Below are 22,352 nucleotides of genomic sequence, written 5' to 3'. Positions count from 1 at the left end.
CGCCTCCTTTTCCCGCCGACCCAGGGGGCGTGGGCAGGGCCGGGCAGGGCGCACGCGCAGTGAGTCTCGAGCGCGCGGCGGGCAACAGGATCCGAAGTTCTTTACAGCTGCCCGGCCGGAGTGGGTTTTCATGCCCCTGCTTTCCGATTGTTTTCCGGCTCTGCCCCCCGAGGCTGGAGCGTGGACAGTGGAGGGCTCCGCAACAAAGGCCTTTTTCTAGGTAAATCCCTGGGTTGGGGCGGGGGCAGGCTTTTCACGTGCGCAGGCCCGGGGCTTGAAGGGGACCCTGGAGGGGGTCTTGGGGCTCCCTATGTCACCTCAGGCCTCAGTTTTCCCTTCTAAGGAACCGTACGTCAGGCAAATTTTCTGAGGCCACGTGGAGAGGTGGGGGGATGGTTGGGAGAAGTAGAGGTCAGAGGTTGGAGATCGCTGGCCAAAGGGAAGGCCCATGGGGGTGGGACGGGGCTCAGATGTTGGTCGGGGGATTCAGCGCAGGGGACCTGCCTCATTGAACCATCAGAATGGGCGTTCCGGGACCAATGGCCCACGAGGCCCTGGACCTTGCGGCGACTGTCTTCATAGATCACGAGGGCTGGCTATCGCCCAACGTCTGAAAGACAGTGAAACCTACACAGGCAAGAAAAGCAGGCACCGGGGCAACCAGGCAAAAATTGAACTATAAGTACTGCCTTGGTGGCTGGGCATTTTCGGAGGTCGAGTGTGTGTGACTGAGATGTAAGCGAGTATGGAGTCCCAATCCTCGGTTTCCTTCTTCCCGAGGAAAACGGCGGTGAACGCTAAGTCATGTCAGACTCTTCGCGACCCCATGGACTGTAGCCCACCAGGCTCCTCTGTCCTTGGGATTCTCTAGGCAAGGGTACTGGAGTGGGTTGCCATGCCCTCCTCCAGGGGATCTTCCCCACCTAGGGATCAAACCAGCATCTCTTAAGTCTCCTGCTTTGGCGGAGAGGTTCTTGACTACTAGCGCCACCTGAGAAAGGGCCTGAGATGGTCAAACCTATTCTCAAGAGTGTGCAAGAAGCCTCCAGTGTAGGGGGCTTGAGTGCACAGGGAAACTCAGGCATAGGGACCAGCTGAAAATGGGGAATAAATGTTCTAGGCCTAGGGAACCAAAGAAAGGGGGAAATAAGGATTCTTCCTCTGACATCCCCCCCACCCCCACCCCATAGTCCACTGGGGAGGATGTTGAGATTTGGGGCAGGATAATCCTCCTGCCAGGACTAGCCGCTGAGTAAGGCTCTGATGAAAGACAGCACTGTTGCCTGCTTGTAGGAGACAGAGCGGTCTATGCTGAGCAGTTGAGTTGGAGGCTGATGTGATGCTTTTCCTCTGTTTGCTTAACTAGAATTTGTCCGGATGAAAATGAAGATTTTTACATGAGAGCTTTGCTCCAAAGAAATGGGACATTACTCTTCCCGGCCGCTCATGATTCTCAGGTGACCGAGACATTTCCGGGAATGGTGAAGGCCAAGTCCTCGTACCGTGCAGTGGTTCCCTAGGGAAACCCACTCATTAATTAAAACACTTGCCTGTCCAGGGTCTTAAATAAGAATTGGCTATTGAGACACGTAAGAGGGCTGAAACGACTCTGGGGTGACTCCTGGAGGAGTTAAGCTCACATGCAGCACACTGGCCCACCACACAATTTCACTAGTAAATTTTACCCATGACAAATTCAGCTTAAAATGGGAAATAAAATCCCTCAAACACAGAAACACAGGGCATCAGAAAACAGCCTCTAACACCAACCTGGTTTATGCATGTACAAAACTTATTCTTGCAGGTTTCTACTTGGAATTAAAGGAAAATTTTTGTCCTAAAAATAGCCAAAATGGGCTCTTTTACTGCATAGGCAGTTGTTAAAGAAAGCTAGCTAGAGATAATCTAGTAAATTTTAATCTGAGCTCTCTTTGTTTGTCTGTAGGTATGTAATATGCTTTACCTGTGGATGATGTTATCAAAATTATTTTGTAAATAAGCACTACTTAATTGGCTTGAGAAAATTAAGAGCCTATATAAATTCTCAAAATACAAAAGATAACTGGCCAGAATTTTAGATTCATGAAAACTAAAAAAAAATTCAATATTAAGTTAATATCTGATGTTAAAGTGTTAATATAGCCATGTCTTTAGACTTCCCTGGTGGCTCAGACAGTAAAGCATCTGCCTACAATGAGGTCGAACCCCGGGTTCAATCCCTGGGTTGGGAAGATTTCCTGGAGAAGGAAATGGCACCCCACTCCAGTATTCTTGCCTGGAAAAATCCCATGGACAGAGGACCTTGGTAGACTACAGTCCATGGGGTCGCAAAGAGTCGGACACAACTGAGCAACTTCACTTTCATTTTCACCTTAGAGCCATCAGCGTTAGGTACAATACTTTTATTGATTAAACAAATGCCAGAAAGTCTGCTTCCAGACAAGGTAACTATAGCTTATGTAAATGGTCACCAGGAAGGGAATTCTATGGAAGCCGCAGGGGACAGCCTCACAGATGAAGCCACTAAGCGAGCCTCTCTAGGGGAGAAAGTGAGTCTATTGAACCTGATCTCGAACACCCAAACTGAAGACCAAAGATGGGTGTTACCTGATGGAAAGAAAATGATAAGCAAGCCCATGATGAGGGAATTAATGACCACTGGGGCCCCTGGGCTATGTATGATGCAATACTTAGAAACTGGTTGCCTGAGAATTTACACCATTGCGAAACAGGTTTACAGAAGCTGCGCAGCCTGCCAGGAAATTAACAAGAGGGTGATTAGGAAAACACACTTCAGGAGGCAGACCTCCTGGGCGAAGACCAATTTCTAAGAAACTATATACTGACCATTTCCTCTGCCTTATCATCCCCCAGATTAAAAGGACACCTTGCCCAGACTCTGCCTGTAGAATTCATCACTTCCAGCCGGGTGACTTGGAGTTAATTAAAACCTGGAAAGAAGACAAACTCCAACCAAGCTGGAAAGGCCCTTATCAAATGCTCCTGACCACTGAGACAGCTGTGTGCACTGCTGAAATGTTGTACTCGTTATACACGAGTCAAGGGGCCAATAAAAGAGACCTCAAAAGGAAGGGAAAGGACCAATGAGCAGCCTTTAAAGGTAACTTTAAGAAAACCTTGTTAAATTCCTCCCTGTGAATCCTCCCCTCCACAATAACCATTAACCATGTGGCCACACCTTTGGAAACTGGTATTGAAACCAACAGGTAAAAAGTCAGAGTCGAAATTGACAAGGAATCCCTGATTATCCAACCAGGTTGGTTGTCAATATAACCAAAACCTTGTCACCTCAGACTATTAAGTTTTGATGCCTGCCAAATTTTACCTTGTGGAAACTTAGAAAACCAGAGACAGTTGTCGCAGGCAGATAAGTATCTTTGCCCTGAACCAGATTTGGTTTATACTAGAGCAAGCCCCTGCCCCAGTTGGGATGATGTACAGTGGACCACCAGGTTTCAGGACTGGATGGTAAACATAGGGTAGGTGAGGCCTTTGAAAGACAAAATATACCTAAAGGGCATTCCACCAGAAGCCTGTCAAAATCTACAATGCAACCCTATCCTCTTGACTGTTAACAACCCAGCTACCCTAGATTAAGAGCCAAAAGTAGCATCTCAGGTATATGGGTTAGGGACAGATGTCACTGGGAGAGACCCCCCTAGGGTGATTTGTTCTTAACTTTATTGAAAATAAAAACCTCCTGTGTATCGGAGACTGTCCCAACCCCAAGCTCCAAAAACCATGTTAGTTCTATTAATGATCCCAAAAGAATAGAAATAATTGAGGTACAAAGATCTAAGACAGACTTTAGAAACTGACACAGGGTATGGAGATACGAATGCCTGGGTCGAATGGGTCAAATTTACAGTGCAAGCCCATCATAAGAGTGATGTGATGCGTGTGTGGCCGGACGCCCACAGGCACAGGTGGGGAACCAGTTCCCCCTCAGATGGGGCACTGACCTGGGAGGAACGCACCACATGTTGGCCCTTTACCGGGACAAAGATGCGTGGGGAAAAGACCTGCAAGAATCTGTCGTGACTCTTCCCGAACTGCAAAGGTCAGACCCAAAAGCCATCCCCTCTTTCTCCATAGGCAATATGAAACAGTGCAGGAGACGCAAGAGACTTGGGTTCGATCCCTGGGTGGGGAAGATCCTCTGGAGAAGGAAATGGCAACCCACTCCAGTATTCTTCCCAGGAAAGTCCCATGCACAGAGGAGCCTGGCGGGCTACAGTCCACGGGGTCGCTGAGTCGGACATGACTGAGCACAGCGAGTGCTCTTGCCTCTAGGCAGGGGGCAGAGTTCAGTAGACCCCTGGGAGAACTTGCCACCTGTGCCAGCATTGTGAACATTACCGGTGAGCCAGACAACAGCACCTACTCAGCCTTCCATAGACCCCGGGCTGATGGCTGGTGGTGGTTTTGTGGGAAAAGGAACCTCCTAGACTGACTGCCGTCAAGTTGGACAGGGACTTCTGCCTTCATTCAATTGGCCATTCCCTTCACCCTGGCATTCCACAAGGTACCTGAAAAGCCACCCAGCCAGCGAAGTCAGAGAACAGCGGTGGACTCCTTTGATCTACATGTATATGTGTATATACATATATATATAGATTCAATAGGAGTCCCTAAGGGAGTTCTTAATGAATTCAAGGCCTGAAACCAAATAGCTACAGGGTTTGAGTCAGTACTTTTTAGGTGGTCCACAGTTAATAAAAAGGAAAAAAAAAATGTAGATTGGATTAATTACATATATTATAACCAACAGATTTATCAGATTTATCAGAGATGCCCTCCAAGGAGTAGCTAGCCAATTGGATGCCACCAGTCGATGGCTTGGGAAGTAAGATCGCACTGGACATGATAACTAGCAGAGAAAGGGGGCGTTCATGTTATGCTGGGTGGGAAATGCTGTACTTTTTTTTCCCAAAAATACAGCTCCTGATGGAGCCATCACAAAGGCCTTAGAAGGACTAACGACCTCAACCAATGAGCTGGCAGAAAATGCTGGAATTGATGATCCATTCACAGATTGGTTAAAAGGATGGTTTGGAAAATGGAAAGATTTGGTTGCCTCAGTTCTCATCCCTCTTGTAACAGTTCAGTTGCTCAGTTGTGTCTGACTCTTTGCAACCCCATGAACCGCAGCAAGCCAGGCCTCCCTGTCCATCACCAACTCCCGGAGTCCACCCAAACCCATGTCCATCGAGTCGGTGATGTCATCCAACCATCTCATCCTCTGTCGTCCCCTTCTCCTCCTGCCCTCAATCTTTCCCAGCATCAGGGTCTTTTCCAATGAGTCAGCTCTTCGCATCAGGTGGGCAAAGTATTGGAGTTTCAGCTTCAACATTAGTCTTTCCAATGAACACCCAGGACTGATCTCCTTTAGGATGGACAGGTTGGATCTCCTTGCAGTCCAAGGGACTCAGGAGTCTTCTTCAGCACCACAGTTCAAAAGAATCAATTATTTAGCGCTCAGCTTTCTTCACAGTCCAACTCTCACATCCATACCTGACCATTGGAAAAATCATAGCCTTGACTAGACGGGCCTTTGTTGGCAAAGTAATATCTCTGCTTTTTAACATGCTATCTGCTGCTGCTGCTAAGTCGCTTCAGTCGTGTCTGACTCTGTACGACCCCATAGACAGCAGCCCACTAGGTTCCCCCGTCCCTGGGATTCTCAAGGCAAGAACACTGGAGTGGGTTGCCAATTCCTTCTCCAATGCATGAAAGTAAAGAGTGAAAGTGAAGTTGCTCAGTCGTGTCCAACTCTCAGCAACCCCAAGGACTGCAGCCTACCAGGCTCCTGCATCCATGGGATTTTCCAGGCAAGAGTGCTGGAGTGAGGTGCCGTTGCCTTCTCCGAATATGCTATCTAGGTTGGTCATAACTTTCCTTTCAAGGAGTAAGTGTCTTTTAATTTCATGGCTGCAATCACCATCTGCAGTGATTTTGGAGCCCAGAAAAATAAAGTCAGCCACTGTTTCCACTGTTTCCCTATCTATTTCCCATGAAGTAATGGGACCGGATGCCATGATCTTCGTTTTCTGAATGTTGAGCTTTAAGCCAACTTTTTCACTCTCCTCTTTCACTTTCCTCAAGAGGCTTTTTAGTTCCTCTTCACTTTCTGCCATAAGGATGGTGTCATCTGCATATCTCAGGTTATTGATATTTCTCCCGGCATCTTGATTCCAGCTTGTGCTTTATTGAGCCCAGTGTTTCTCATGATGTACTCTGCATATAAGTTAAATAAGCAGGGTGACAGTATACAGCGTTGACGTACTCCTTTTTCTATTTGGAACCAGTCTGTTGTTCCATGTCCAGTTCTAACTGTTGCTTCCTCACCTGCATACAGATTTCTCAAGAGGCAGGTCAGGTGGTCTGGTATTCCCATCCCTCTCAGAATTTTCCACAGTTTATTGTGATCCACACAGTCAAAGGCTTTGGCATAGTCAATAAAGCAGAAATCGATGTTTTTCTGGAACTCTCTTGCTTTTTCCATGATCCAGCGGATGTTGGCAATTTGATCTCTGGTTCCTCTGCCTTTTCTAAAACCAGCTTGAACATCAGGAAGTTCATGGTTCACGTATTGCTGAAGCCTGGCTTGGAGAAATTTGAGCATTACTTTACTAGCATGTGAGACGAGTGCAATTGTGCGGTAGTTTGAGCATTCTTTGGCGTTGTCTTTCTTTGGGATTGGAATGAAAACTGACCTTTTCCAGTCCTGTGGCCACTGCTGAGTTTCCCAAATTTGTTCACATATTGAGTGCAGCACTTTCACAGCATCATCTTTCAGGATTTGAAACAGCTCAACTGGAATTCCATCACCTCCACTAGCTTTGTTCGTAGTGATGCTTCCTTAAGTCTCACTTGACTTCACATTGCAGGATGTCTGGTTCTAGGTTTGTCATTACACCATTGTGATTATCTGGGTTGTGAAGATCTTTTTGTACATTTCTGTGTATTCTTGCCACCTCTTCTTAATATCTTCTGCTTCTGGTAGGTCCCTACCATTTCTGTCCTTTATTGAGCCCATCTTTGCATGAAATGTTCCCTTGGTATCTCTAATTTTCTTGAAGAGATCTCTAGTCTTTCCTATTCTATTATTTTCCTCTATTTCTTTGCATTGATTGCTGAGGAAGCCTTTCTTATCTCTCCTTGCTATTCTTTGGAACTCTGCGTTCAAATGGGTATATCTTTCCTTTTCTCCTTTGCTTTTTGCTTCCCTTCTTTCGACAGCTATTTGTAAGGCCTCCTCAGACAGCTATTTTGCTTTTTTGCATTTCTTTTTCTTGGGGATGGTCTTGATTCCTGTCTCCTGTACAATGTGACGAACCTCCGTCCATAATTCATCAGGCACTCTGTCTATCAGATCTAGTCCCTTAAATCTATTTCTCACTTCCACTGTATAGTCTTAAGGGATTTGATTTAGGTCATACTTGAATGGTCTAGTGGTTTTCTCCACTTTCTTCAATTTCAGTCTGTATTTGGCAATAAGTAGTTCATGATCCGAGCCACAGTCAGCTCCCGGTCTTGTTTTTGCTGACTGTATAGAGCTTCTCCATAAGGAATTTGTAAGAAATAAAAAAAAAGTGGTCCATTTTCAAAGGTAGCTAGCTCTGAGTGGAAAACTACTAGCAGCCAAGCTTGCCTAACAGTTTGCTGATGTAACCACCACAAAGTTCACACACCTGCAAAGTCCCTAAGCAAGCGGGATGTTGTGAGAGAGATAAACTAAAATCTTGGTTGAGAAATAACAGAATTAGGTCGGGAAGGGAGAAGGAAGGATACTCTATAACCAAACCTCCAGGATGATCATACACCCCATAGTACCCAGCCGATGAGGAACCGAGGGAGGGACCTGCGTGCTAGCGAATAAAGTGCTTGCTATAACTGTCCTGGCTGTGCCTGCCCACCAGACACTCGGTCTCGCAAGACCGTCATTAAAAGTCTCAACTTTCACCGTGCTTCGTGTCTCTATTCCTTGGTTTTGGACATGTGAGCATACTTCTCACACTTTGGAGCTCCCCAAACTCTCTGAGCCACTGGCTGATCCCTACGCTTGGAACTTTGTGCTCCAGGTCTTCGGTTTGGGCCCCAGTCCCACTCCTGCTCCAGTACGATCGTGACGAGGAGGTCCTGTAGCCTTTGGGCCACATCTGTCTTCAAGCTAAGGGTGGCTGTTACATTTTTAATTGTAGGAACAAAACCAAAAGAAGAATCATCTCTCATGGTGTATGAAAATCATGTGAAATTTAAATCTCAGTGCCCATAGATTTACTTGAAAACAGCCATAGTCATTGACATAATGTCTGGCCGCTTTCAAGCTGCAGCCACAGAGCTGAGTTCTTTTAACAGACTGGCCCAAAACTCTTAAACTATTTACTTGGGTCTTGATAGTAGTTTTGTTGTTCAGTGGCCAAGTCTTGTCTGACTGGCTCTGCTCACCCATGGACTCTGGCAGGCCAGGCTTCCCTGTCCTCTGCTATCTCCCAAGGTTTGCTCAAACTCGTGTCCACTGAGTCAGTGATGCTGTCCAACCATCTCATCCTCTGCCACCCTCTTCTCCTTTCCTCAGGGTCTTTTCCATGAGCTGGCTCTTCACATCAGATGGCCAAAGTATTGGAGCTTCAGCTTCAGTCCTTCCAATGAGTACTCAGGGCTGATTTCCTAAGATTGACTGGTTTGTGGTATTTATATGGTTGTCCTATACACTTCTGTACAACCAGTGGGTGTGGTGAATGTTCAACAGCTCCTGCTGCTTTGGGAGAAGCAAAGAAGCGTGTGTTTCTGTCTATAAATACACATGTGCCTGTGTATATATAGTTTCTTGTAAATTTTACCATTTTCCCATACTTAAGTTTTGAAGACAATAGAACAATAAAACGGACCCTGCCTTGTAATGCTGATTTCCTTGATATAAATACTTCATATGGCCAGTCTCAGGCTACCAGTGTGAATATCACTAATCAGAGTTGAGCAGAGGTGTGCAGTAGCATACTAGATTTTTCTCTCTAGAGCCTGCTACTTTCTTGCTGTGGCCTCCAAACCAGCAGCATTAGCATCACCAGGAAATTTGTTGAAAATACAGACTCCCAGGTTCCAACCTAGACCTGAATCAGAATCTGCATTTTAGTAAGATACTCACTTGCTACCTTGGATTTTTCCTCCAGGCTGCAGGCACAGGCCATAGAGATTGGCTAGAAATTCTTCAGGAATAGCTAGAATGTCAGTGCTGGAAAGGCACTGAAATGAAGTCGCTCAGTCATGTCTGACTCTTTGCGACCCCATGGACTCTAGCCTACCCAGGGATCGAACCCAGGTGTCTAGCCTGCAGTACAGAGACTTAGTTTTCTTAGGTCTTACTGGTATCACTATGTTTGGGCTTCCCTAGTGACTCAGTGGTAAAGAATCTGCCTGATCATGCAGGCGATGCGGGTTTAATCCCTGTGTCGGGAAGAACCCCTGGAGGAGGAAGTGGCACCCCACTCCAGTATCCTTGCCTGGGAAATCCCGTGGACAGAGGAGCCTGGCGAGCTACACTCCATGGGGTTGCAAGAGTGAGGCACGACTTAGCAACTAAAGAACAACAATCACTGTATTCATTACATTTTGTTATCTGTAACTTCTCTTGGGTAAGTGTTCTTGGCTGTTGCCATGTCTCTGAACCCTCTGACCCGTAATGAACTTAATACTTTATGTGCCTTTTATTAGTTGAAGTTGACATTAAATAGATACCGTATATTGCCACTTCAGATAGAAAACCACTGAGCCGTAGCAGTAAAAAGAAACACAAAAACTGTAAAAACAGTGTTCTGTAATTCTGGGTGGATATTGTTGCCTGCCAAGGTGTTGAGCCCCAAGCCTGCCTTTTTTTTTTTTTTTTTTTTTAAATGTAAAGAGATTAGCAAAGTATTAGAGGGCTATTAAAGGCATATTGTCACTCAACTGAAATTTCTTGACACAGCGAGAAGGAATGGAAGAACTGAACCGAGGTAACTCTAATCCATGAGATTCTGTGTCAGTAACGCTGTGTCTGCATGCCTCCAAAAGTCAGTTGCATGGACCACATCCATCCCACACTTTGGGAGACTCCCAGCAACATGTCATCACTGGCTAAATATAATCCAGTTGTGGTTTCTCAAGGGACGCTAAACCCATCACCCTGATGTTCATGCACGCTCAGTTGTCTCTTTGCGACCCTATAGACTGCAGCCTGCCAGGCTCCTCAGTCCATGGAATTCACCAGATAAGAATACTGGAGTGGGTTGCCATGCCTTCCTCCAGGGGATCTCCCTGACCCAGGGATTGAACCCGTGTCTCCTTCATTGGCAGGTAGCTTCTTTACTGAGCTACCAGGGAAGCCCCATCAGCCTGATGAGCCAACTAAATTTCCCCTGGTTTCATGGTTTTCATCCTGGTGGCCATGGTTGCCTGTGTCGTGTCCCTTAGACCTTCCTTTGCTTTCTTTATCTGGTCTCCTCTTACACATTCACTTAGTCAACATTTATTTATGCAAGAAATATTTGTTGATTGCCTACTCTGATGGTTTTAAAACATGGCCCCAAATTCTCTGACCTTCCCATCAAAAGGTCAGGTCTCAAATGCCACCTGATACCACTTAACATGTGGAATCTAAAATACAACACAGAGGAACTTATCTCACGAAACAGACACAAAACAGGCTGTGGTTGCCAAGGGGGATGGAGGTGGGGGAGGGAGGACTGGGAATTTGGAGTTCACAGATGCAAACTATTACATACAGAACGGATAAACACCAAGGTCCTATTGTACAACACAGCTATATTCAATGTCACAAAAAATGGAACATAATGGAAACCATGATGGAAAAGAATATGTACAACTGAGTCACTGTTGTGTAGCAGAAATTAACAACATTGTAAATCAACTCTTCTCCAATTTAAAAAAAAGGTGAGGGCTCCATTTTCCATGAATGGGGGCAGGCTGGTTACGCGTCCATTTATGGAAGTGGAAGTGATACCGTGTGACTCACAAGACAGGATACAACTTCCGCCTGCTTCGCTGGAGCCGTTGCTGACCTGTAAGCAGTCCCCCTGCCCTGAGGCTGCCATGCTGTAAAGGCGCTAAAATGAGACCAAAAGGCAGGGCCTTCCTGGTCCTCCAGGGGCCAAGACTGCTCCCAGTGCAGGGGCCTGGGTTCAATCCCTGGTCAGAGAACCAGATCCCACAGGCTGCAGCTAAGACCTGCCATAGCCAAACACATTAAAAAGAGACCAAAAGGCAAAGCCCTGAGAGACTGGCCAGCCTGGCCCTTTCCATTCCTCACCTCCATGAAAGATAAATGATGCTTCCTGTTACAAACCAAACCACAGAATACTCGTTACACGGCAGCATATATTCACCACACCTACTACGTCTCAGATATTGTTCTACGCTTGGGGGCCCAGGAACAAGACAGCCTGCTGTCACCGAGCTTTGCATTCTTCTGTGGGGGGACTGACAATAGACAAGGAAGTGAAATGATTTGAGATAGTGACCCAGTCAGTGTTACAGAAAAAATAGTAAAGCATCAAGTGACAGAGGGTACTTTAGGTTGGCTGTTCAGGGACTTCCCTGGTGGCCCCATGGTTAAGAATCCACCTTCCAATGCAGGGGTCGTGGGTTTGATCCCTGGTTGGGGAACTAAGATCCCATGTGTTGCAGGGCAACAGATCTGACACTGCCAAAAATAAAAAATAAAAAAAGATTGTTCCCAGGAGTCCCCTCTGGGGATCTGAGGAGGTGGCATTCTAGTGGAAGACCTGCAGGAGAAGCACTCTAGACAGTAGTGAGTGCAAAGGTCCCGAGGCAGAAACCAGTTTGGTGACGAGTGAGGAGCTCAGTTTGGCTGGGGCTGAGTGAGCAAGGAGCCCCACAGGGCCTGGGAGGCTATAGAGTTCTTGGAGGAGTTTGTGATTTTTCTCCAAGACAAGGGTCAGAAGTGGGAAGTGGAGGGACCCCAATGGTTTCCCTTAAGCTGCTGACCAGCCTCTCTGCTGCCTTCACCTCTCCTGACCCCGGGTCTGGGCTGAAGCCCTGAGGAGCAAGAACTTCCTTCTCCACAGCCAAGCTGGAAAATGGCTTCTGTAGTTAGACCCCAGGAAAAGGGCCTTCACAGCTGTAATTTAGTTATCGTCTACCCATTGTGGGCAGGGAGCTGGCGTGGGAAGTAGCTGCTCTGTGCCCAGCCCCACGTGCAGGGTGAGGACCCAGAGGTTAGTCAGCAGGAGTTCCTGGCCGCCTCTGTTCAGTACCTCTTCTCCCACTGTCGTCCACTGGGTCAAGTTCTTGCCAGCAAGGTGTGGCCGACGCAGAAGCCGAGAGGGGGACCCCTGATCCAATCTAGGTGCATCAGCTTCCCTCCCATGTTTTGCCGCAGCTAAATGTGCATCTAGGAGGAAATACTGATCGTGAAGCTTCCCAAGTGGCTCAGTGTCAAACAGTCTGCCTGCCATTGCAGGAGTCGCAGGAGACCCCAGTTCCATCCCCGGGGAGGCTGGAAACGGCAACCCACTCCAGTGTTCCTGCCTGGATAATCCCATGGACAGAGGAGCCTGGCGGGTTACAGCGCATGAGGTTGCAACGAGTCAGATGTGACTGAGCACGCGTGCACTGACCTTACTCTCTTTGTAATTTAAAAGATTTTTTTTTTAAAGGTCACTGTGCAGCATGCAAGATCTTAGTTCCCTGACCAGGGATTGAACCTGTGTCCCCTGCATTGAGCGTGTGGAGTCCTAATCACTAGACCACCAGGGAAGTCCCTGTAATGAAAAGGATTTAACCTTCAATTAAAAATAAATTCGGCCTCCCCTAACTCTAAAAAAAAAGAAAGAAAAAAAGATTCAGACTTACAAAGAAGTTGAAAAAACTGCCAAGAAATTCCATGTGGCCTTCATCCAGCTTCCCCAAATATTGCTTAAACAGCACAATGCTCAAAACCAGGATATTCGCACTGATCAATATGTGATCAGTACACTAGTGATTACAAACCTATTCAGGTCTCATCTGCTGACTGCCAGTGTTTTGTTCCTATCCCAGGATCCAGTCCAGGATTCCTCGTTTAATTTTTATTTTCTATCTTTTGGCTTTGCACGGCATGTGAGATCTTAGTTCCCAAGACCAGGGGATGGACCCTGTGCCCCCTGCAATGGAAATGCAGTGTCTTTACTGCTGGACTGTTAGGGAAGGCCCCCTTGTTGCATTTAGATGTCATTTCTCCTCGGGTTTCCTTTAGTCTGGATTAATTCCTGTGTCTTATTTTCCCTTCACCATGACCCTAGTGAGGAATTGTTATTGTTTAGTTGTTCAGTCGTGTTCGAGTCTTTTGGGACCCCATGGACTGTAGCCCACCAGGCTTCTCTGTCGACGGGATCTCCCAGGCAAGAATACTGAAGTGGGTTGACATTTCCATCTCCAGGGATCTCCCCAGACCAGGGATCGAACCTGCGTTGCGTGCATTGCAGGCAGATTCTTTACCACTGAGCCACCGGGGAAGCCTCTCGTCAGGAATACTCCCAGCTCTTTTGTAGAATACGCCTTCATTTTGGGTGTGTTGGATGTTTCCTCCTGATTTAATTAAGGTGATGATTTCTGGGTGGGAATAACACAGAATAACCTACCTGGAAGGCACCTGATGGCAATTTGTATCATTACTGACAACTCAGATCACTTGGTGTTGGTCAGGTTACTGTTTTTCTCTTTGTATTAACAGTTACTGAATATCTTGTAGGGAGATAAACAAACAGGAAATATTGAGAAAGAGGAGGAGAGATGGGATGTGGAAGAGAGACAGCTAGCTCTGGTCTTTCCAGGCATGATTGCAATTTCAGTGTAAACAAAACAGCCTCGCCTCTAGGCAAAATCGGAGTTGGCTGTTTTCCCGTGTAAAGGAAGAGGCAGTGTCACAAACTGACCACAGGGGGGCGGCAGAGGATTGGGATGAAATAAAAACGGCTGCTGCTGCAGTCGTGTCCGACTCTGTGCGACTCCATGACAGCAGCCCACCAGGCTCCCCTGTCCCTGGGATTCTCCAGGCAAGCACACTGGTGTGGGTTGCCATTTCCTTCTCCAGTGCATAAAAGTGAAAAGTGGGCTCCAGGTAAAAAGCAGTTGAGCTCCTTCAAAGTGAATAAATCTGTGGAAACCCAAAGGCTCTGTACTAGTTGAGGTTGGGCATCTTCTTGGAACCAGATGAAGTAGGCGCCGGCTGCTCAGACTGCATTCGCAGCATTAGGGGTGGGCCATGTCTAAAACAGGGGCTCTTGGGGTTGTGGTGAATTTGGAGACTGGGATTGACACTATACTCTACTGATACTGTGTATAAAGTAGATAACTAATGAGAATCTACTATACAGCACAGAGAACTCTAGTTAATGCTCTGTGGGGACCTAAATGGGAAGGAAATCAAAAAAGAAAGGATGTATGTAAGCTGATTCACTTTACTGTACAGTAAATGCAACATTGTAAAGCAACTATCAGTCAGTTCAGTTGCTCAGTCATGTCCAACTCTGACCCCATGGACTGCAGCACACCAGGCTTCCCTGTCCATCACCAGCTCCCGCAGCTTGCTCAAACTCATGTCCATCGAGTCGGTGATAGTCCAATAAAAATTAAAACGGGGGCTCTTGGGCAGTGGGGTGGGGATTTGGGCAGGAGGTCTGGACTTTCAGATGCTGAGCGAGTCAGCAGCATGTGGATGAGGTCACAGAGGGTGTGGAAGGAGCAGGACCCAGGTGTAGTGAGTGGGGACAGAGGGACAGCCAGAGAAGCGGGAGGAAAACTGGTGCAGGGGGTGCCACTCCCAGCCGGGAGAATCTCTCTTAGCATTCTTGCAGCTTCACGCTCGTGTGTGTGCGTGTCATATGCAGGTGCACCCCATACTCTGCTTCAGAGTTCTTGCTACCAGAGAGTTCTTAGAAGCAGGAACATCAGTGGGTCCCCCTACAACCCTCCTAAATGGTGGTTTACTGAACTCTGACTGGAGGGTTCACTGGGGCCCTGGGAATCCAAGCGCCTCTGTCTCATTGCTTTGCCACTCTGATTGTATGATGTCCACCTCAGGGTCCAATACGGCTGCTGGGGCTCCAGCCATCCTGCTTGCTTTCCAGCCAGTAACTTTCGATTTTCCCATGGGTATGACAGTGGACGGGGGTGGTTAATACCTACCTGGGAAGATCGTCAAAAAGAATGGACCAGAGCATCTACAGAGAAGCCACTGTGATGGGTCAGGACCTCCTGAGGCTCTTGGTAGGACTAGGTCCCTCTTATGCACTACCCAGTGGGCCATCAAGGGACTTGATGACCCAGGAGCCTTCAGTGGGCTCCCCTCCTTCTCTCTCTTCTCTGGCTCCTGGGGCATCACCCATCATATGGGCATCACCTGTGCTCATGAGCCTCACCAGCTACCCAGGCCCTAAGGTGCCCTCCCCTACCAGGGACCCTATTGCCTGGCCCTGGCTGGGATCTCTGAGGGGGACGGTTAGGGGTGCGGCTCCTGCCCTGTGCAAGGGTTGATGCTGCTCAGGGGCCATGGGCTGAAATCCTGAACCATGAGAGGGTGGGGACACCTCTGGGCTCCGCTGGGTTTTCAGAGCCTGGCAGGGCATTGCACAGAGTTGGGGCCTGGCCACTGGCTGAGGGTTACGCTGCGTGCTTGGGTCCTGGGAGCTCCTCCCCAGGACTGGCCACAGTATTTGTGAGGCCCAGTGTGAAATGAAAGCACTGGCCCTTTGATGGAAAATTCTTAGGAATTTCAAGATGGGGACCGCAAAGGCATTAAGCCAAGCGCAGGCCCTGGGGTTGCCAGCTTGGGATAATTTTCATGTAGCCTGGAGTCGCCTGGGCTGGGGCCGAGGCTGAGCAACTTCGGTGGCATACCGGGCACCTGCCTCGCCCCCTAGAAGCAGCTTTTACGGGCAACTGAGAACTGCGTCCAGGTTTCTAGAACATCATCCTGCCCCTGGGCCCTTCCTGGTTCCTGAGTGCATTGCTCTTCTCTGCAGGATTTCTCCAAAGTCCCACAATCCCGTGTTGGGTCGCCCCATGCCCACCCCCACCCCCTGCAGAGAGGGTGGTGGCAATGGTTATGGATGCCCAGCCCCGACCTTAATGCCACAAGCCGGGCTCCCTGGAGCTAGGGCCTGGTGATTCTACAAGAGGCTCAGGCACTGATCCTTAGGGGGTTCTGAGGTCCGGCCCATGCCCCCCCGCCCCCGCTTTACCAGATATGCCTGGTAAACACTCAATGGGCTGCATCAGCGCTGGAGCTGGGTTTATGCTGCACCTCTGGATTACTCTAGCCTGGACACACTGTGTTGCCCATCCTGGGCTGAGCTGCTTTGTTGTCCTCTCGGCCTGGGGAAACTGCCCCTTCTGGAACATTCCCCAGGGAGCCGGAGGAAAGCGCCATTTCCTTCCTGCCCCTTCCCAGGCTCTGGGAGCCCAGTCTGGGCCGCCCTGCTGTCCCAGGACTGGGGGCCTGCGAGAGGGGGTGCTGAATCTTCCAGGACCACGGGGGGCGGGGCAGGGGTGGGAGTGTGGACCGTGACCCTCAGTGGGTACATTCAGTGTGTTTATTGCAACGAAAAACAAGAATGGGCTCGAAAGTCTGGTGTCTTTATGTCGCTTATATTCCTCCTCACGGAATCCGGCAAAGGACTAGACAGGGCGTAAGGCAGAAACGTGGAGGAAGAGGCAGGCGTGACCGTCCAGGAACCATGAACTTGACCGTCTCCCAGGAAAGCAGATGTATCTTTAAAGATATTCTTTTTGTCTGAGTTCATCTGAGTCTGCAGTCTTGAGAGGAGATGCACTCGGTGATCGCCACAACAGGCCGCTGGTTCCTTAGAATGAGATTTCTCATCTTTCCCCTTAGCTCCCTGCCCAGTGCACTCGAGGACACGGATGCACAGCGCTGCTTGTCAAGAAACAGGGTTTGCAAGGCCACGTGAGTTTCCATTAGTACCTTCTTCATGCATGAGGAAACCATTGGGGACCGGATATACTGCCATATACACATTCATAAGGAATGTTCTAATAACAATTAGATCACGAAACTATCGGTATGAACATATTTTCAAAAAGAGAAGCGAAGCCGGGCCTTAGACCAGAGGCTTGCCGTCTTCTCTGCAGCTGCTGTGGGGGCAGCCCTCTGCCCCGGGCCCATTGTGCATCAGATTAAATTATGAGGGATGCAGACACGAAGCGTGTAGAGTTTGGGGCCTGGCTGGGCCTTGGGGTTTGTCCCCAGAGAAGAGTTTGGACTCTGAGCAGTTCAAGATGGGACCTGCTGGAGTTACAGTGCTCAGGGATCGCTACTTCAAAGGGAGGCAGTCTGGAAGGTTCTGTGAAGCGAGGCTTAGACACAGCTGTTCATGCACAGTCTTGGCTGGATGGGCTGCCCTCTGAAGGCGCCAAGGGGACACTGATCTCCCGAACTCCCTGGAACAAACTCATTCCAGACCTCACTGTTGAGCTTGATGTTGGCTATGAACTTGGGCAGAATCCCAATCCTTCCGGTTGCAGATCAAGCTTCTGGGTTTGATGGAAAGGTCCCACTGGGTCTTGGCACCAGGGAGCCTGTTTTGGTGACTGGTTCTTGAGCCACGTGGGGCTGTGGGCTGAGCCCCATCCAGGGATCATTTGGCAGCTGCTTCTGAACCCTTTGGCATCTAGAAACCAGGCTCTTGGGGACCAGCTGGGCAGGAGGCCATGAGGCAAGGATCAAGACGGCCCCTGCCCTCTGCAGGATACGAGGGGGGCTTCGGGACACCCCCTTCCTCCCAGGGGCCACTGGAGTTCCCAGCTGGGAGGGGAGGCAGCAACTGGCCAACACCGCCTGGCCCCTTCCAGCTCTGAGCCAGGGTGTGTGCCGAAGGGGGAGGAGATTCAGGAGGAGGAGAAGGTGGGCTGGGTGCTCCAGTGTGCAGCTCAGGCCCTGGGCACCTGGCGCACAGTTCCTCCAGGGTCACAGCGGTTTTCGTCTTGAGGAAGAGGAGGGTGTCTTTTATGGGCACCCTGGCCCAGGGCGCCTGGACTCGGAGTAAAGGTCACTTGTCTAAGAGGCACTATTGTGGCGGAGCTCAGGCCTGGAGCTGGGGGCCCAGCTAGACGCCCTGCAGGGGGTGGTTGGGGTCGCTGCGCTCCCGCTTCACCAGGGGCTCGCCCCGTCCTCGGGTCTCTGAGTGGGCCTCACTGATGTCATCTGTGGGGTCGGGTGGGGTGGGGGACACGAACAGGCCAGGTGAGGGCCCTGCCTTGGCTCGGGGGTGGGCTGACTGGGGGTTTCCTGCCCGCGACCACCCCTCAACCAGTGCCCATGTGCCTGGGTCATGCACCTGGTAGGGTCCCCCTTGGGCACTGGGCCTCCCATCCCCGTGGGGCAGGGAATGGGCCCCAGGGGTGCTCACTGCCCCACCTGCCCCACTCCCTCTCCAGACGTGGAGGGAGGAGGCACTTAGCCGCCTCAGTCCCGTCTGTGGCCCTGCTCCTCCGGGCCTGGTGTGGATGGCCAGGGGAGCAGGACAGTCATCTAGGAGGAGCGCGGGGGCTTCTGCTCTGAGCCCCGGTGGACATGCGGGCTGCTGCCCAGGGCCCCGCCTTAGGGGCCGCCCCCACCTCCACTATGCCCAGGATGGGAGGGAACGCCCAGACACACCCACCTTTGTCCAGCAGTGTCAGCGACAGGGAGGCCAGATCGTTGAACTGAAAGAGAGAGGCTCAGAGTGAGGGGCTCTGCAGGGTGGTCCTGGGGAAGGTGAGCCGTGTCTACAGTGGAAACTGGTTTGGCTTTGTAAGTGAGGGGGCTTATGCCCTGAGAAATGGCCCTGAAGCTGCAGGGGCCTGGGCTGTCCCCTCTGACACTCTCTAGGCCCTGCCTGGGAGTGGCTGGAGGGCACAGGGGGTGCCGACTGCCCAGGCTAGCAAGGGCACAGAGGCTGTGACCTCTGAGTGCTCAGGGAAGAAATGGCCGCTTTTTCTCACTGCTTATCATGCACTAAAATCTCTGTGCACTAAAATCACCTTGTTTATTCCTCAAAACAAACTCATCATGACCCAGAAATACACTCCCAGGTATGTACCCCAAAGAATTCAAGCAGATGTTCAAACAAAACGTGTGCAGGAATGCTCACAGCAGCATGATCCACACCAGCCAGAAGTTGAAAACAGCCCCTCTATCAGCAGGTGATGGGTCAGCCAAGTGGCAAATAGCCAGGCAATCGGAGAGTACTCTGCCATGAGAAGGAAAGCCCTGACGCTCCACATGGACGGACCCTGAGAAACGATGCTCGGGAAGAGTAGCAGACACAGAAGGACACACAGGCTGTGACTCCACGGCTGGGAAATGTCCTGAACAGGCAGATCCACGGAGACAGAGAGGGGGTGAGTGGTTGCCAGGGGCTGGAGGAAGGGGTACATGGGGGTCCTGCCAGTGGGAATGGGGTTTTCTCTTGGGGTGGTGGAATGTTCTGGAACAAGATAGGTGGGGGTTTCACAACGCCATGAATGTACTGAATGCCACTTGACTGTTTACTGTGAGATGACTGAAAAGGTAAATGACACGCTGTGTGTGCGCTGCCACCAGGAGGCAGGACATCCTGCCCGGGGTCTCACAGGGAGGTGACGGGAGCCAGGGTCTGCCCGTGTCAGTCCGACTGGGGCAGGCAAGCTCTCTCCCAGCCGCTGACCCCCCTCACCCGAGCCCCTCGATGTGTCCTCTTGGACCCCGAGGCCTGCCCTCTTGTCCCAGGGTGGGGGTGGGGAGCGCTCACCTCTCCCATCACAGCAATGGGTGTCTCCCCAGTGGCCTCGGCGACCCGGTGCTCCACCAGGTAGAACATGTACTCGTCATAGAGCAGCCGGATGAGGTGGAAGGAGCCGAAGCTGGCGGCGCTGCGCAGGGTCAGGTCTCGGATCACCATGGAGCTGGAGCGGCAGACACAGGCTGGCACCTCCGGGACGCCAGGCTCCCCTCCAGCCCCAAGCTGGCCCACAGGGCGCCAGCCAGCCGCCTGGACCACCCCGCCTCCCCTGCCCTGCCATGTCCCCAATCAGTGGCTTTAGGCATCTAAAACAAAGGCTCAAGTTCAGGGTGCCTTCGCTGCTTTCATCCAAAAGCAGGGGCTGGTGAACTGTGGCTGACCCAGACTGGATCCAGCCCGTCACCTGGTCTGGGATGGCCTGCATGCCAAGAACAGTTTTCTCAGTTTTGAATGGTTGGGGGAAAAAGTGTCAAAAAAAATTCTAATTGGTACAGTAATGCAAATTAACTATACTTCAAAATCAGTACATAAATAAAATAATTCTATTTCACAACACGTAAGAAGTACCTGAATTCACATTTCAGTGTCCATAAGTAAAGTTTTATTAGTCATGTCTGCTGCTGATGTGCTGTGTGCCATCTGCCTGGAAAACTGTTGCTCAAAGAGCTCTCCTATCTCATTCTTTACAGAGAAATCTAAAGGGATAATGTGGTGCCCAACCACACAGTCTGGACTATACAGCCAGATGCGCCATCTCAGAACCCACCTACCCTCGGTGACGTCTAACTGCTGTGACAGCGAGAAAAGCGGCAGAAAGGGACGAGACAGGAGGGGACCCACAATGTGAATACCACCCGTGACAGTAATGGAACTCAGGGGGCATCACCCCGGAGTCCAAGCATCCACAACCCGATCAGATCAGTCAGCGCGTGCCAGCCGCAGCCATCAAATCATCTCCTGTGTGAACACCTCTCCCCTTGCTCCCGGCTGCGGAGGCTCCTCACCATCTTGGCTTTGGCGCTGCTCGGTTCAAAGCAATGTTTGCTCAGAGAATCTTTTGAAAAGTTAACAAGCCTCAGTTTATCTTTTAACAGGTTGAAACTGTTGTTACTTGCGAGTCAGTAAAGACAACTGACAACAAATCAGTTTACTTAATTCTTTTTGCATCTTCTGGGGCCAGCGTGTAGACAGACACACTCTGAAGGCAGGTGGGCTCAGCAGTGGAGATGGAGAGCTGGCTCCAGCTGGCTGTGGCTCCAAGATGCCCTAGGAGGCACCAGGTGGTGAGTGCCTGCGTCCAGAGAAGCACATTATTTTTTAAAAATTTATTATTATTTTTGGCCGTGCTAGGTCTTTGTTGCTACTCATGGGCTTTCTCTAGTTGGCAGCAAGCAGGGATTACTCTCTGCTTGTGGTGTGCAGGCTTCTCACTGTGGTGGCTTCTCATGTTGCAGACCATGGGCTCTAGGCACGTGGCCTTCAGTAGTTGTGGCGCACAGGCTTAGCTGCTCCGAGGCATGTGGAATCTTCCCAGACCAGGGATCGAACTAGTGTCCCCTGCACTGGCAGGCAGATTGTTACCCACTGGACCACCAGAGAGGTCCCAAATGAACACTGTAGGAAGCAAAGGTCACTTGAAGAACTTTCACGAACGCAAAGGCTGTGTAACTGAGCCATACTCCCAATCAGGCTCACGGTCCCTTTCCTGTTCATTCATTTGTTCATTCAACATTCAGATGCTGAGGATGCAGAAGTGAACAAGAATAACACCCTGGCTCTTGAGGGGACGCTCCCGATGTCGGGGAGACAGGCAACAGACAGTCACACAAAGGACAGGTGACAGGCAATGGAAGAAGATCGGGTGCGGGGGATGGAGGGTGAGAAGGGGTGTGCCACTTCACAGGAGAGGCCTGCAGGCTTCCCTGAGGACAATCTGGCCACAGGGCTCCTTGGGGAAAGCACGTTCTGGGCAGGGGAGGGCCGTGCGAAGGATCTGAGGATGGCGGCACGTGAGGACGGAGTTGGGGACTGGGAGTGACTGGGCCAGCATAGCCATCTGAGGGGTCAGAATACGCTGATCAGAGTCGGACAGTAAATAGCCTTCTGATCCCTCTGCTCAGCTCTGCTAAGAGTTTGCAAATGAGCGGGCCTGGTAGACTGCCAGGTGGACAGGGATCTGAACCCTCAGCTATAGTGGGCTGATGGGCTGTCCAGCGCCTAGAACAGCTGGTGGTCTTCCTGGGCTCAACTGTGACAAAACGACTCATTTCCCTGTGTTTGCCACTGCCTGGGACTAGAATGCCCCACAGGACCCCTCTGGGCTGGTCCTCCTCAGCCTGAATTTCCCGCTTCTGTCTGCCCAGGTGAGAACTGCACGGGAGGAATAGGTTTCCCTGGGTCTCCTGGCGACACTGTCCCCCGGCACCCTGGCCTGAATGCTGTTCTGGCTCCTGGCCTACATACGATCTGCTGTCTTTTCTCTGAAAACCTTCCTGATCGGCTCTTCTCGGTGTCTGTGTCTGAATGTCACAGGGAGGCTCGGGCTCC

General features: G+C 50.3%; 1 protein-coding gene and 1 long non-coding RNA gene across 6 annotated transcripts in view; one reads left to right on the top strand and one right to left on the bottom strand.

Moving 5' to 3' along the window:
* Positions 1-42: 42 nt before the first annotated feature.
* Positions 43-20,947, top strand: LOC128051440 (uncharacterized). Of its 2 annotated transcripts, XR_008199717.1 has the most exons (5): positions 43-220; positions 2,875-3,121; positions 16,919-16,990; positions 19,228-19,425; positions 20,495-20,947. It is a non-coding gene; the product is annotated as an uncharacterized LOC128051440 (long non-coding RNA). The 2 variants fall into 2 exon arrangements; XR_008199716.1 differs by lacking the exon at positions 16,919-16,990 and having other exon boundaries at positions 46-220; positions 19,225-19,425.
* RFX2 (regulatory factor X2) overlaps positions 16,621-22,352 on the bottom strand; it is a 90,401-nt gene continuing 84,669 nt past the window's right edge. For 3 of the 4 annotated variants that reach the window (XM_052643998.1, XM_052643999.1, XM_052644000.1), the window contains 3 exons: positions 19,815-19,968; positions 18,705-18,747; positions 16,621-18,247 (listed from right to left, as the gene is read on the bottom strand). In XM_052643998.1, coding sequence (XP_052499958.1) covers positions 18,150-18,247; positions 18,705-18,747; positions 19,815-19,968 — 295 coding nt within the window. In that variant the 3' untranslated portion in view covers positions 16,621-18,149. Of the gene's footprint in view, positions 18,248-18,570; positions 18,748-19,814; positions 19,969-22,352 lie in introns of those variants that run through there. The other variant, XM_052643997.1, reaches the window with a different exon arrangement.

The sequence above is a fragment of the Budorcas taxicolor genome, chromosome 7 (assembly GCF_023091745.1).
Source record: "Budorcas taxicolor isolate Tak-1 chromosome 7, Takin1.1, whole genome shotgun sequence".
NCBI lineage: Eukaryota > Metazoa > Chordata > Mammalia > Artiodactyla > Bovidae > Budorcas > Budorcas taxicolor.
The sequence above is the reverse complement of the archived record's forward strand: the minus strand, read 5'-3'. Positions and strand labels throughout refer to the sequence as shown.